The sequence below is a fragment of the Dicentrarchus labrax genome, unplaced genomic scaffold (assembly GCF_905237075.1).
Source record: "Dicentrarchus labrax unplaced genomic scaffold, dlabrax2021, whole genome shotgun sequence".
NCBI lineage: Eukaryota > Metazoa > Chordata > Actinopteri > Moronidae > Dicentrarchus > Dicentrarchus labrax.
The window spans coordinates 11,031,011-11,047,434 of NW_026136717.1; the positions used below are offsets into that span (position 1 = coordinate 11,031,011).

General features: G+C 40.8%; 1 protein-coding gene across 1 annotated transcript in view; it reads right to left on the minus strand.

The window, feature by feature from the left end:
• Positions 1 to 16,424, minus strand: part of LOC127379638 (glucosidase 2 subunit beta-like) — a 120,561-nt gene that overhangs the window by 88,260 nt on the left and 15,877 nt on the right. The window contains exons 7-8 of the mRNA XM_051429522.1: positions 14,989 to 15,055; positions 10,787 to 10,865 (exon numbers count right to left, since the gene is read on the minus strand). Of these exons, the coding sequence (XP_051285482.1) occupies positions 10,787 to 10,865; positions 14,989 to 15,055 (146 nt within the window). The remainder of the gene's footprint in view (positions 1 to 10,786; positions 10,866 to 14,988; positions 15,056 to 16,424) is intronic.

The following is a 16,424-nucleotide window of genomic DNA, read 5'->3' on the forward strand; positions in this document are numbered from 1 at the left end:
TCGATATATAGCGTCGCATCAGTCTATATTTTGCTCAGTATCCGGGCCCAGGGAACATTTCATAAAGGCCATAGGGTCGGCTTATCACGGAGCTAAATGCCAATGTAATTATTAGTGTCTGGAGATAGTGGAAAGGGAAGCACATCCTGCGGCAGTACACCATATTTAATTAATGAATGTCACTCTGTAGAGGGAGTGAGGGGAGTGTGTGTGAGAAAAGAGAAAGAAGCAGGGAGGCAGCGAGTGACAACAATACTGATCCTGCCTTAAGTGCACAGGCACACAACCACACCCAGTACATATAGAAATGCACTCTATAATAAACACAGGAGACTGAGATCATACAAGCATGAGTACATGAGTATAATCAGGTTCTTTTAACCTTTGTTATAAAACATGCAACTATATAGATGAAGGAAAGTGCAACAGGTGATTTCACAACACTGTCTCTTGCGAATTATGTCCATAACCCTAACCCCTGCAAATAAATGCTAATGGTGTGCCTGTACCAGCTCCTGTTTCTATTCCAATGTGCACACACCTGACACACAGTCGGTATATGAGCATGTTTTGTAAAGAAAAATATTCCTCTGTATTTTCAGTATTAAATCTTAAACTAGCACCTAGTGTTGGATGTTCAGTAAAATACAGAATACACATGAGTGGTAATGACTGTGCGCGTTCAGGTGTACAGCATTACCACCGCAGAATTGCGCGTGGGTGCGTTTTTACCAACAACACAATGATAACAAGTCGGTTCACAGCAACACAGTTTAGTCACAAATCAGCTACAGACCCAGTTTTGAAAAGAAAGAGTGACTCAGTGAAACTCCAGACTGTTAAACTGAAAAACACCAGAGCAGATGTTGTTCATCAACAACAGCAGTAACACACTGGTTTATATTTATATGTGCATCAGTGATGCTGTGATGTGTTTTACCCGTGTAGACCCGTGAATGATCAACTGTGCATGGCGCACGTAGGATACAGAAACGTTGTTGTTTGACACAAATAGCAACACGAAGCAGGAAGAGTTGGAGTTGGTTTAACAGTGAATATTGTAGGTAGACTTTGGTGACAAACTTACCTTTTTTATATATTGGGGGTTCACATCACCAATATATGAAAAATTTAAATGTGTCCTCGTCTTGGTTGGCAACAGTTTGCTGCTTCATTTAATACAAATGTTTTTTCTATGTCTGTAAGTTCATAAAAAACATAATCCAGGTGGCATTATATTTCCCAATACATTTTATTAGCTCATGCAAAATAGAACATCCTGTCTCCTTGAAATTGGGTCTGCATTCTACTAATTAGCAACAGCAAATAAGACGATATGAAAGGAAATATAATGCCACCTGGGTTATGTTTTTTTATCACCATAATGAGGAAATGTTGTTAACTAGCACGGGCAAGACAAACATATCAGTAAGTAAGAATCTCATTTGTTTTCATACAATATCCATAGCAACTTGTGCATTATTGAAGTCTTCATGTTTAGGCAACCCACAACACTTGGTTAAGGTTAGGGAAAAACAATGGTCTTGGTTTCATACAGACCAAGTTCAGACACAACATGTTTACTGGATTAACATTTAAAGAAACATATGAACCTCAAAGTAAAAGCTTCAATGCTTGTAATAGGGTGAACAGTGCCTCTATCATCCCCACTCTGCCCGCTGTACGCCTGTTTCCGCACAATGTAACCCGCTCCACAGACACCAACCTTGCTTGATGTTTGGCTGTGTTTAGCAAACTAACTCTGAAACTGTAGGGGCACCAAATCACAAAAAATACCAATTCTTACTAAATGTTCCTTTAACCAAAACTACAACCTTTCACTAAACGAAACCTAAACTCATGCACGACTCAAAATGCAATCTCCTAGTGTCAAAGTCCTCACCCTGAATGCCTGCGTCGACCACAACTACCTGCTACATTTACTGTATTGTCAAAGTCATAGTGTAAATGCAGCATGTCCTACTGGAGAAAAAGCGCTGCAGGTGAACATATTTTAATGGCAGCCATAATATTTCCCACCACAACGTAATTGGAAAAACAAATTAGTATTATATGAACATAATTTCCGGGAGACAAGGTTGAAATTGTTTTATTGGAGCGTAATTCTTGGTAGAAAAAGGACGAACGTATCCAATTATGATATTCTGATATGTGATTGACAGCTTCATTAATTAGCTAGTTAGACTTGAAAGAATGGCGATGAGCTGTGCATGGAATATATTATTAAGTGTAGTTTGTCATTTAGCTGGATTTGTGCCCACAAAAAGCAAGCGAATTCCGAGTGACAATGGCAAACAATATTTGTATGCATAGCACATTTCAGCCAGGCATCAAAACCAACTGGGTTTGATAAACAAGAACTAAAACAGGAATGTGATAATTTATTTGACCACAGTGGTATGTTTGGGGGGGGGGATCTATGAAAAGTCTAAAAGGGAAACAAAGCCTTATGAATTTGAAAAAAAGATAAGATGAATTCCATGCTCTGCTAATACCTTGGATGATATTGTATTATACTAGATGTGAGCTCATTGCAGTTTGTTTTCCTGCTTGTAGGTACCCCAAAATCAATGTGTTGGATCTACAAGCCCATACCATAGCCCGTCTCATCACTGCGGTAAGAATTCTGCTTTTTTGTTGTGTAACAGGTCAATGCAGATCTACAAAAGAGTGAACAGTACGTTCAAATCTGCATACAAAAATATCCTCTCAAAGCTTTTTGATGTCTAACTGTTCGACCCAAGTTTCTGTAATAAATATGGAGACAAGAGAGGTGCACACTCATGCCACTGCTGTTCAGTAACACAAGTCTGATCTTACTTTGGTGAAGGTCAGAAGGGGTCAGGTGTCCTGTCTCTTTGCTTTTCCTGCTGTCAGGAGCATGCACACAACAGGCAGCTTGTCACACAGGACGCAAGCTTCCATGATGCCCCCCATGCTTCTTTTTCGCTCTTTGCGCCCCCCCGCCCCTCAATCACAACCCTCTATCTTGGAGTGCTACTTGAGTCATGACTACACCTGGGACCATCTCGCCTCTGTGCCATTTCTGTCATTGGATCAGCTGCTGACTCCAGCCCTGTATCCCCTGTCTTTTGTTCTCTGCCCACATGTTAACTCTGAACTGCCTGGAGAACAGAAAAGGAGTTGAGGCAGCTATGAAAAAAAAAAAAGAAAATAGATCAAGGTCCTGAAAAGCTGCAAAAAAAGATGTCTCTAAATGTTTCTTATGCAACAATTTCTATCCCTCTCACACATTTCTTCTGAAGGCGACACTCCTCGGCACACAGAAGTGGGTATTCTTGTTTGGAAACAATAGCAGGCGTGCTTCTGAGGCAACTGTTAAGCTATTGCAAAGCAGATGCTTTTTTCTCTCGCCAATCAATTTAACACCTACACCTCCCCTCTCCTCCTTCATGCTGGCTTTGGCTCATCAGTTTTAAATGGCACAAGGCATTCTTGCATTGTTCTTTTGACTTACTCAGAGGACAAGAAATGTGTCTGCTGAAGTAACAGCCCTAATCAGCAATAGGTTGGGTCAGCACAGACGAAAAGGAATAATGCAAGAGAACATATTACAAAAAACAATAAAACACCGTTGCAGTATGTGAGGATTCACTGGTTTCTTATACTTTTCTAGAGGCAATTATATTTCAGAGAGTCTGTGAAAACAGGATGAAGATTTGAAGAAAAAAAAAAATTTCCCCTCTGAATCTTGCGCTAGACAGAATTGCAAGGGAAAAAGCCATCTGTGTCTGACTCTTATCCCTGGCTTCTCCGGAGCCTGGATGAGCCTGAGCCAGCAAATGTCAGTCGGATAAAGACCAAGCCTGACAGACAGACACAGGAGTTTTGTCATTCTGTGTGTCATCCCTTTGCTAGCAAGCCCAATCTTTGCCAGTCTCAAAACCCCCGAGATGATGGGGGAAGGAAACATTCTCAGGGTGAACGTCAGGTTGTGTAACTCCTCCAAGTGCCACAATAGCTGAAACGTTGAGGACCGGCACTATTCTGGTGCCCCTGCGGCCTTTGAGAGCTTTCATTATTGTCTTATGTGCTGTTGCGGCAGGGTCACCATGGAAACACAAAACACATCAACTGTTTCTCCACAAAAGGACATGAGGTTCTTCAACAAGATGTTCTTCCAAGAGTCAGTGGTCTGTCTGAGGTCAGAGTTATTAGATGTGACTTGATATTTAGAAATAAAATAAAGGATTCAGCAATCCGTCTGTGAATAAATACAGTTCAGGCACTATTGTTAGCAGGATTGGCGATGCTTTAGACAGAAAAACCTAACAATAAGCTTTCCTGTGGGGGTGGCCAATAATTCAATATTACTGTTTATTCACTTTCAGTATTATTTTTTTGTGATTACTACTTATATCATGTTATTGTTTAACAAAATTCTGCAGTTTTTGAGCAAAATGCACAAGAAAAATAATGATGTAATGAGTATTATTTTTAAATGTTTGAAGAGTTCAGTTTGATTGGAACACGGTTTATTTTACTGAATATCAGTTGGTTCGTTCCCGCCTGTGTTGCCAATTAACCTGCATGTCTCTGGGCAGTGGAAGAAACCCTCCTGCTGTGAGACGACAGCGCTAACCACTACACAACCGTAACGCCCATTTTCTTTTCAGCAATAACCATTAAATGTATTTACACTCTGTAATTACCAAGTTTGTTTGGCACATTTGCTCCTCTGTGCTGCTCGACAGTGTTAAACCACAATTGTTGTTACCACAAGTAACCACAAGTGTCGCCAAATCAACCAGGACTGAAATCTTAAGGATTAAGATGAATGTATATAAACTAAGCCGATTATCTACTTTCTGTCATTAGCATAAGTTAGAAATAATCCCTCTAAAATGCTCCTGAAATGTTAGGGGGGTATTTATAGACTGCTCCCACTGGTAAAACATCCCTTCTGTTCTTGTGATACAGCAGAAGATCACTGATCAATGTATTCACCTGGGAGGCACTAGCATAGATTGTCCCAGAGGAAACCGATGTCTATTCTCCGTGGACGCTGCTCTGTGCACACTTTGTGTCCTGTTCTTGGGAGCTGCACTTACAAAGGTGCAACATCAATAGTATTTGTCAAGTGGTTAAAGCTGATAAGAATACAAATGATTGCCTTGAGCTTGCTTTAAGGCTGGTTTGTCAGTAAAGCATGTAAGACAGAATTTTCAGCAATGGAGTCAAAGCGGTACAAACACAGCTGTGTGATTCCACTTTCTTAGGAGTGACAGTGTGTTGTATTTTTTATAAATCAAACATTTTCCATTATTTTTCATACTTTGTCAAGAAAACAACCTGTAAATAAGAGGGAAGTAAAGAAAAAACGATTAACAGAGAAAGTAGGTAAAGAGGTAGACATAGACGGACATACAGATAAATAAGATGCCTCTTAATATAAAACACCTCTATCAGGACTTGTTGGAGCAGCATAAAGTGATGGCTCTTCACTTTGCTCCTTCCCTCTCTTGCCTTTGACCTCCCGCTGGTTCCATTACCTGTGCCACCCGCGCAACCTCGAGCGCATCCAATCACGACAGTTACATAACAAAAGACGAGTGCAGAGAAGATTAGAGGTGCCGGGGAAGAGGGCAAGGCAAGAGATTGAGCAGTGTCAGGTGTGCAGCCTGAAACAAATAAAAAGGTCTTTCACTGTTACCTCCCAAATCATTCCCTGTACCCCTCCTCCGCCTCCCCTCACTGTCCTCCTGTCTCAAAAGAACATGACACATTACAGCGTTTTTTAGCAGGTCCGTTTTCTCTACCTCAGCTCTACAAACCGCATATCACTCCACCTCTGGTTTCAGCCTGTCATTTCACATTATATAACTTGAAAGCACTCCAGCTGGGAAGCAAAAACATGACGCGTGTGATGGGAGATGATGAATGGTACTGAGGGGGGAAAGGCGCAGACAACCCCCTTTTTCCATCAGCCCAGCTAGCCTCTTATACCCGGCAGGTTTTTAATACAAGACTATAATCTTGTTGGAGTACAGAAAATGACATGCAAAATCAGTATATGGCTGCCAGTGTTTACTACCATGACTCTGCTCGCCTGCACATACCTAATTCTACCATCTAAGTTGCTCAGATCATACAGTGTAAGCTTTGTATGGTTTACCTTAACTACTCTATAATCCACAAGCAAACGCAGCCTGGAATGGCAAGCCTGTGCATACACTGTAAAGTAACATCATGGCCTACATCCATACAGTAGGACTGAAATCTTAAGTACAGCTTAGGTCTGCAGATATCAAACTTCTAGGTTACTCTTGGTGACGCAAGAGCATACACTGCTCTAAAAAAAGACATTTTGTAAAGTTAAATACAGACAGTCAAAAGAAAACCCTGCTCTTATAGTCACACCCAGCCGCACAACTCTCCTCCGAACACACACGTATAAATCCTCAAATCACTGCAAGCTTACGAAACCCCCCTACAAATGCATGAAAAAGGAAATTCTTGGAGGCAGATTAGAATTGTTCATTTCTGAACGGAAGAGATCTCTCTCTCTTTTTTTGAGAGCGCAAGGCAGGAAAGCAGCACCAGAGGCCCAGCCCATGACAAAACAAAGAGATTAAATGACCTGTGAATGTGACTTTCCATTTTTCCATTAGCTCCCACTCAACTTAAGAGGCCTGCTGCCCCCTTCTGGAGGGTGGTGAGACAATCAGGGCGCAAGATGTACTGTAATGCCTGCCTCCTTATTCATGTGGCTGTGATTTAAATATACCCTTACAGTCTTTGGGTTGATTAAATGTGCAACAATTACAGCTAGGGTTGTATCTGGACTCTAGATGTAATGGACAGCTTATATGCTGCAGTGTATGGGAAGTCAAAAGCCATATACTGTACACTGTATATAACACAACATTTTAAAAGCATACACACTTATTCAATATGTACGACTACATTTCTTTCTTTACTAATATCTTGCACATTCAGGGAAGATCTTAATTATTGCCTTTGAGTTCAAATAAATGGCTGAAATCTGCCCTCTTGATATAAAACACAAAAACAGAATGCAAATACGCCGGGCCCCCCTCTGAAGTGAGATTTCAGCGTTGGCAAGGGCCAAATGTCAACCAGCCCAAACAGATGGTGTGAAGAGCTGGGCCGAGTGGCTGACCTTGGTTGCTGGTGACTAGGGGTGGGAGGGCAACACGAGGCGCCCGGGTGTTTGTTTTTTTGCGTATCAGTGGATGTTGTGAACATCAAGAGAGCTCAGTGTTGTTGCCAAGATAGAAAGGTGAAGTCGCGTCAGGCCAGATTGCTTTGCAGGGGCTTTCTGGCTCTGTGGGATGCTGTCAATCTGTCACTGTGACAGAAAAATGTCAGAAATGGATGGATAAATGGTATAGGGACGGTTTTTACTCTTGATAACTGCTTTATGGGAAGTATATGGGCAAGGTTTTTCCAGATTATTTTTGCTAGCCATTCATTTTTATTTCTTTTTGGACTATTCATTTAATACATTTATTAGTTTTAATTATTATTTATAAATTGCCCAAGACAACATATTTACATTACTTCTGTGTTCAACCAACAGTCCAAAACCCACAGATATTCAATTTCCAATTATATAAATCAGAAAAAGCTAACATTAGGTAACCCAAAACCACTGAAAATGCTTGTCATATGAACTGACTTAAAAAGCCTATTTGATTAGGTTAAGGTTTTGACACTTGACAATGAATCGACTAATTGTTTCAGCAATAATTAATTCATTAGTATTTTATTTGAATTTATGATGACAATTTTAGCTTTGGAGACAAATTTGTTTTTTAAAGTATTTAATAATATTGAGTTTCAAAATTTGTTCTGATCAATCTCAATCCCCTTAAATCTCTTAAAGTGATGGGGAAAAATGGAAATGTGACTGTGTACAATTCCATGACAACTGGGTCAAACCCATCTGCTGTCAGAGGTCATGTCGACATTAAATTGACCTTAAAGCAGCACCGTTTTGTCAACCACCATATAATAAATGTACACTATACAACTTCAATGCAATTACCTTTAATATCAAGCACAAATGTAGTATTTAGTCTACTCGTGCTATGCCAAACAGGATTTCTTAAAGGTAGTTATAGATGCCAAAGAGTTCATTATAATGAGATCTTTAAGGTTCAGTTTTTCCCCCTTTGTCCATGCACCACTACCTCCTAACTACACTGTCTTCATTTCTGCCTTGTTACCAACTCATCTACAGTATATAGGAACCCCTGGGGTATAGCCAATATTATTAAACTGTGAAACAAGCAAGATTTCCATACCGACTAGCAAGCTGTTACGGGAAATTCCCAACCTCTCATGCAACTACAGCAATGTTTTTCATCTACACACAAAGAGTGAAATACCCCAATTTTTTGCTCTTATCACCACCAAGAAGAGGTTGAAGTTGTTGTTTTTTTTAAATCAGGGGATTTGTTCGTTTTCCTGTTCAAAAGAAAGAGAAAAACATATTCTATATTCAGTCTCTCTCCATTTCTGGTAGACTGAGTAAGGGGCTTTGAAGGGAGGCAGGTGGGTAGTAGATGGATAAGTGAAATTCACCTCTGCACAAATGCCTATTTCTTGAGAGAAGGCAATTTCCACCGGCTCCGTTCACCAGCACACAGCTATAGTCCAAGCTTGGTCACACATCAGTGCTTGTGAGGATGTATTGTCCCTGTGGTTAATTCCAAAAGAGAGGACAGTCCTCTCTTTGCAAGATTTTTCTAGGAGATGATTAAGTGCAAATGCTTCAGTTTGAGTATTGAAGTGATATCTGCTCAGGTCTCTATGCTGTGTTTAACGCAGTGACAAAAGGAGACAACTCGACAAGAATGGCGCCATTTTTCCCCAAAATGGCAAGACATTCTTCTTGGATACCTATGATTACCCTCTAAATGTGAGAGAACTTGAATCTACATTAACAGTGGTTTCTACAGGAATGGAGGGCTATAACATAATGATAGAATACTGAGGGAGCGTCACGTCAGAATATCCCTTTTCTCTCCCGAGTGGAGTGCCTCCTTTGATCATCAAATTGTTCTCCTGAAAATCCTCTCTGTTCTTGAATTATCTGGGCCGCTGAAGTGGAAACTGAATTTTCTGTGGAGGCCAAAGCTTCTTAAGAGAGAGGAAAAAGAAGGGGGAAACTAATAAAAAGGTGTGAAAATGACACAAATTGAATAAGCCTGCAAAAAATAAATAAATATGGCCCTATCCCTGAGTGTGACAGAAGAAAAGTAATCAAGGTCTTCAGACATTACAACAGATGAGGAATAACTCTCTTTTCCTTTCTGTCCACATATATACAAAAATAAAACAGAATGAATACCCAGTCTTATTGTGTTCATTCAACAGCATGTATTAATCAACCTGAAATGGGGTATTTTGAAATTTAGGGTATGCACTCGCTGTGTACAGCAATGTAAACACAATATTAAAGTCGCCAGAAAAAGTATTTCTATGACAGAAATGCCAAGCAGGCGTTAGCAAAGAATTAATAGATGGTTATGAAGCAAAATCATTTACCTAAATCCCTCCCAGTACACAGAATTAACTTATCGTATGGTACAACTGTTGCTGCCCTTGGACCTTGATTAAGGTGCTAACACAGGGCCGCTTGTCAGTCCTAATGTAAATTGCCTGTTAAGTACTGTCAATGGCACCCAGTTTAATTTGCCCAGCTTGATCACCGTTTGTTGTGGTTGCAGTTAAGTACACATTTTCATATTCATGCATATTCATACTGATTCATCCTCCTCAGATGCAGCTGAATTCATTAGGAATGCCTCCCCGTTAGCCAGCAGTAATAACAAATGAGCGCTGATTTTCCCCATCCGTGAGTCTTTCATGTTGGTTACAGCTTTGGTGAGGCTTCTGTTAATATGCCAACACCACAACAACCAGACAAATTTTCTATTTAGACATTTTCCTAGAGCTAAAATTAGTAAGCTAATGCAAGATACACATTGTCACCCCTGACAGAGCGGAGGACATTTCCACACCAACCATAAAAACAGCTAACTTGATTTGTGAAAAATTCGAACATCTCTGTAAACACATTTACAGCAACGCGACAACCTACTCACAAGCTGAACTTTTCCTGCCCTGCAGTAGGAGAACCCAGCAGACGTTTTTTTTTGTGTGTGTGCGCCTGTGTATGATTGTGCTTACCAATTGACATTTATAGTGGAAAAAGGAACAGGGAGAAGAAAAGGTAAAAAAGATAAAAAATAATAATGGAGCTCTAGCCATTCTGTTTACAGCCAGATATTTTGATAACTGCTGCCTGGTAAGAGGGAGGCTCAACAAGTTTAAAGTGAAACAGACAGCCCAAATTCTCTCACATTGCAGTTCGGGGGGGATCACCGTTGGGAAACTGCACTCGTCCTGTTCAGAATTCAAATGAATGTCGAAGGGACCCTGTTGTACGAGTGGGGGAAAACAGTGGACCCAGACAGACAGTCAACCCAAGCAAGATACAAATATCACAGTGAAGAGAAGGTGGTTGTAGATTTATACCAGCTTGTTGTTTGACAAAACTGAAAAATGCTACCTGACTATATGGCTATTAAGTATTTTTATGTTATACTGTACATGCTACACAATGTTGTTTTTGTATGGGAAACCAAGTACCTTAAGGTCAAATAGGACATGGATTTAAGCCTAGCAAAACAATGGGCCTGGGTGAAGGCAATGGCCCCTCACTAACCTGCCAGCATTGTATTATAAGCTGTATGAATAAAAGACAACTTACCACTGCTTCATCCTCAGAGAGAACCCGCTCCTCATCATGGACGAGTGAAACTTTAGCCTGGACTTCGTCCACCGTTATACTGTTGTGTAAAAAAAACAAAACATATGAGAGCAGTGTAAGATAGTATTTTGGTAAAATGATTGGTTTGTCAGTTAAAGCCAATTCCTTATAAATAAAGAAATCTCTAGGCTGTTGAGATAAGCTGAATGAAAGTCTTTCTGGTAATTTACGAGATTTATCAACTGTGAAAAGTGAATTAACAAGATGTGGTTAGTATATTAGCATTCCTCACAGTTTAAAGCACATTTTAGAAAAGGCATAAACTTTAATGATATGATGCAAAAAACAACAAAAAAATGGCGAGGCCTTCACCACTGCAACCAACAAGCTGTTCACAAGGTTTGTATTCCAGAGCACCTAGCCAGCAAAACATTTGTACTGTACTTGCTATAAGGGAACTTGAGCTTTACAAGTAAGGAAAACCTTTGAGATAATGAATTAAATATTGTACTTTTGGACCTTTGTGATTTCACAACACATGGATTGTGGTGCACAAGCTGTTTGGAGTTATCAATGAACCAGTCAGTATTTTTGTTTTTTCCTCTGGAGATGACAGGAAAAAAAGCAGCACTAGCTAACTCGCTGTATACAGAACTGCAAACAAACTCTACTGCTGTTTCAATTGATACAAGGGTAAGTTGAACATTTTCACTTTTGGGTAAGCTCGTTCTTTAGGTCAGATCGGGCTTAGTCAACATTGCAGTGACTCAGATTCTCTGTCCTGTTAGTCTATCTCACTCTGAGTGCAACACAGAGCAAAACCAAAATCACACACACCACCTCTTATCCCAGAACACTTAGATCTTCTCTTCAGCCATTCTTTCCTTGCTGGTGTCTTTCTTCCGGAGGCTCCACCTAAACTAACATTACTGAGCTGAGATAATGACTGCATAGCCAGGATCAATCCCGGGAGTCCATCAAAAGCGGAAGAGCAGGCAAACATACAAAGCGAATAGCTTGTTCCACTACAGAGGATCAATGCTCGGGGTAAGTGCTGGAGCAAAACAATGGCTCTCTCCATTGTGAGGCGGCACCAAGGCTGCAGAGCCATGACTCTGAAAACACGTGTGAAGAAAACTGGCTTTGGCCCCAATCACAGAGGGCATCTATACACATATATATAGGACTAGACCATGGCGTCATAAAAGCAGGTGCTTTGCAATGCACACCTACAGTGGGTTTGACAGGAAGAGACAGTAATAAACATTAGGGAACTCGCTCTCAAACACACTTATAATCCTGACAGAGAGGAGGGGATAAAAAGCACAACCTGTTCGTGGGCCTTTGGGAGGCTCCATCATGGTTCATTTCCTGAAGCAGTTGGTAGACTCTATTTATAGGCCAGCATACTGGTACCAGTTAATCCTGCACTGGCGCTGCCAACTGCCTGCCAGCTGGCACAGTGGGTTGCACTTGTGTGTGTGGTGCTTGGGAAGGTTTGGGATGTAATAATGGTGAAGAAGTCCAGAAGCTACCTTAATGACCAATGTATGGGGAAGATTTTTCTTTTCCACATAGTACAAACTGCTAGGAAGAAACTTTCAGACTGAGTCTTTTCTAACTAACTCCATGAACCTGCTAATCCACAAATCACAGTTAATATTTATAATATTTGTTTTAAAATACAATTATGATGATAATCAGCAGCCTGTTAGCTTCTGATATATTCCTTTATGTGTTTCAGAGTGAATTCAAAACTTCATGAAAAAGTGTTGGCATTTTTGTCATGAAGCAATTATTAGTGGCTAAATGGACACAAAAATGAGATTAGTTCACAGTATAAATGAGAGAACAATTATCTGTGAATCTGCATTAAAGATAATTAGCAATTCCAATCGAGTGGATTAAGAACGGGGTAGTGTTTTGCTAAGTGTCATTAGGGACAAAGCCAAGAGCTTTTTTGTACAAGATAAAGAGTCTGCAACATGCATGCTAATCCAGTTCAAAGTCAGCAAACTGCCTGGCAATGTGCAAGCATCAGGTATACCGGTGACTTTGGACTTTGCATTTATCATAACGGCAACTAAATCAAGCTTGACACTTGGGCGTGTGAGCTGCAGAGCTTTTCAAAAAAAAAATGGTGATGTAGCATACATATACAAAACCTCCACCTCCTGCTTTATTCAAATGAGCATCAATACATGTCCTGCCTCAAGATGGCCGGCTCACCAGATCCCATTGACTGACAGACTGAAACAATGGCTGTATAGAAATAAGCGGCACTTGCAGATATTTCAGCTTAGTAATGTGTTTGTTTAAGCGCAGCCCATGGAGAGACACCGCCTGGGATGGAGGGGATAGAGTGGATGGATAGAGGCAGAGCTGGGGAGGGAAGGGGTAGGGGATTGGGGGGGCAGAAGGGCTGAATAATGGTACACATCCAGGCGCAGGAATGCATAAGTGGGCACATAGCGCTCCCTGGAAAATCGCTGCACAAGCACTTCGTCCTCGATGCAGCCATATGTTTTATAGCGCTTTCAGTTTACTATGCCCAGCCCCGCTTCCTTTCCAGGAGAATGTGCCCAGTTAGCTTAAGCAGTATTGATTTTTTTTTTTTTGTCCAGGCGTGGTGTGGGAAGGTGAGGAACGTGAGGGTGGGGATAGCAGGGGAGAAAAAGCATGAAGGGGACCGGCTCATTGGATATCATGCACTCTGTTTTTCTGCAAGCTACCCGCAAATTTAAGAATCTTGCTTGAAAGCAAAATAGATGCCATTCTCTTTAAAGCTGGCAGAGGTTAAACACTGCTCACGACAGCAAGTTAGTCAGCCTGGGTGGCTGAGGGGAAGCTGGCGGATTGGGCAGGGGGGGTGGTGGGCGACAAGTGGGTCTGTTGGGACTGGAAGATTAAACAATGCACATCCGGCAATGAATTCATTTTTAAAGTTTGCTGAAGAACAAATAGGTGTAGGAGTTTCAGGGAATGAGATGTGTGCACTCAACTCAGACTGATGAGACTTTGCTGCATCAGAACTTAAGGTGGAACTAATGAGTCTAGTACATATACATATTGATGTGAATGAGGTCCACAAGAAACACCCATTTATCTTATAGCATGAGGATAAATGATGGAATAAAGGTGAGAGAAATGTCTAAATAGAAAAATATGAGTCATTACTTTAATCCAGTGTTATGGATCTTCTTCATCTTACTCATCTTTAATGTTGTTTGTGTTTCACTGTGCTGTATTAGCAGGGTTTACACTTGAGGACAACAAGAATCACAAGTGAGTGAACATGAGATCTGTGAATCTGACATGGTAATATTTCACACCTTATCCACATTGACAGAAATTAGGGGTTTTATTCTTTACATGAAGCTACCTTTGTTTTCATGCACAGTATTGTCTATAAAACTAAATATGTGCCTGAAAGCAGGGTTGTTTTTCATTTTTTGAGCAATTTAGTGTAATTAGCTGGGGGCTATTAAATTAATTAGCCAAGTTATGCCGTTGAAAAGGCTTCACATCTTTGGTAGCTCTATCTTTTGAGATGTTAACTTGTTTTTTGTAGTGTACTAAAATGACAATGTTAGTCATATTGTCAACATTTGAGCACAAAATGTGCCGCTGCTATATTAATTTCACTAAAATAAACACATTTTGGGATCCAGTGGTTAAATTACGCAATTCAGTGGTAGAAGCACAGTAGGTACACAGTAGGGACAGTAGATCATTTGGTAGGAAAAAGGAAATATAAAGCTAGATTTGAAACCTTCAGCCTTGTTCCTTTTTATTCACAATCACCAGCCTTCATGCCCACTCTGGTACATTTTTAAAACTGCACAGTAGGAGGAGAAAAGCCCAAACTGGGAGCAAATACGCTTTAAGAATTTCTTTAGTATTGGATTTCATAGAAATCTAAATACTGTGACAGAAGCCTTTTCACCCTGGCAAGAGTAAAATCCTAAGGGGAAAACTGTTCAGTATAAAAATATATCAGTGGTGGCCTTGAAAAAAAAGACTAATATCTAAAAACCTTTGCAACATTATTTTAAAACTATTAATACAATAGATTTAATTTTCAGGCTGACACATTAGACGGACTGTCAATAAAGTGGGTACAGCAAGGGCAACGTGAACATGAAAACTGGAGCCACAAGGTTTTCAACCGTCAACAATTAAATAATCAGCATGTTAGTTACCTGCCATCTTTATTGCTGTCCAGTAACTTGAAAATGCTGGTTACTGTGCTGTTCTGACGTCTGACACCTAAGAAGAAAAATAATATGTGGGTTAATGATGGAGGTAATATTATCTTAATCTTTAATCACCAATCACTGCTATGAGCACTAATCCATTTGGATGCAAACTGAGAGGCAGGGATGAAGAAAAGGACAGAGCTGGAGTTGGATTTAAAAACATGGGGACCGGAGAGGGGGTGGGGATGGAGGTTTTTGGGCAATCAGGCAATGAGTCAGTCACGCTGCGCAAGAACATTTGGTTTCCCTGTAGGAAAAAAAAAAGCATGTCAGAGTCCAGAATGCAATCAGGAGGCTTTGTGCTGTAACGGCTGGTATGACAGTGATTTCCCTCTTCTCCATTCATATTCACAGGCAGATAAAAATGAGACGCAAAAACTTCCTCAACCCCCTTTCCAGCGAGCATGTGACCCCAACTGATTCATTTTGTGAATCGCATTCATTGGAGTGGGAGGGAGAGGAAGTTCTCTTATGCTCGGCACTAAGCGTCTCCCAAATCATCAGCTGAACGGAGAATGTAAAGGGGCAAACTGATTGGCCCCTAAGTCTGGGGAAAAGCACTTTACATAATGCTAATTGCGCATCCGCCGCAATTACCTTTCCGTACTAATTACAGAAAAGCTAATTGTGAAATTAGCATTTTTTTTCCCAGTGTACAGTAGAGCGCCTGTGTTAAGCATGTGCTGTACGGGTGCAAAGAACATAAAAAAAACTAAACCCCCAGTTCATAAATGCAGCCTTGCCAAAATGAAGCTTAAATTCACATTTATAAAGCCATGCTGCTTTTTGGATTTAAGTTTAAAAAGATTCAAGATTGTACTTGTCACCCACGACATGAGTGGAAGCAGCACACGTCTACGGAGAAGCCAGATTCCTCACCCCCGTTGCTGCCTCAAGATTTGCTAATATTCCTCTGCACTACACACAGCATCTGTCATATTAGTGGCCTATTCTTTTGTTTGAACGGCGCTCTATTCCCAACCTAATGCTTGACATTCTCAACCCATCCTCTAGTCGCTCTGTCTCGCAAAAATGAGTGCACAAAGGAGGAAGAGAAATGGTCTCATCCCTCCCTCTACTGCAGAGCTGTAGCTATGAAAAACAACCATAAGGAGGATAGATGGAGAAGGGAGGAGAGGAAGGCAGAGAAAGAAATAGACGGGGTGGGGGCACGGGGCGTTGTGGTGAAAAGGTAAGAGGAAGAGTGGGGAAGAATGTGGAAAATAAGTGAGGAGAGAGTAGGAGGGCGAAAAAAAATAGAGAGAAAGGAGGTTCAAGACATTGGCTCTTTAGGCCGATGGCACATATAGGGGGCTATGTTTACTAATGGACACCATCACTCATCCACCCATGTTGCCCTGGCGATAGCGCAGCACACT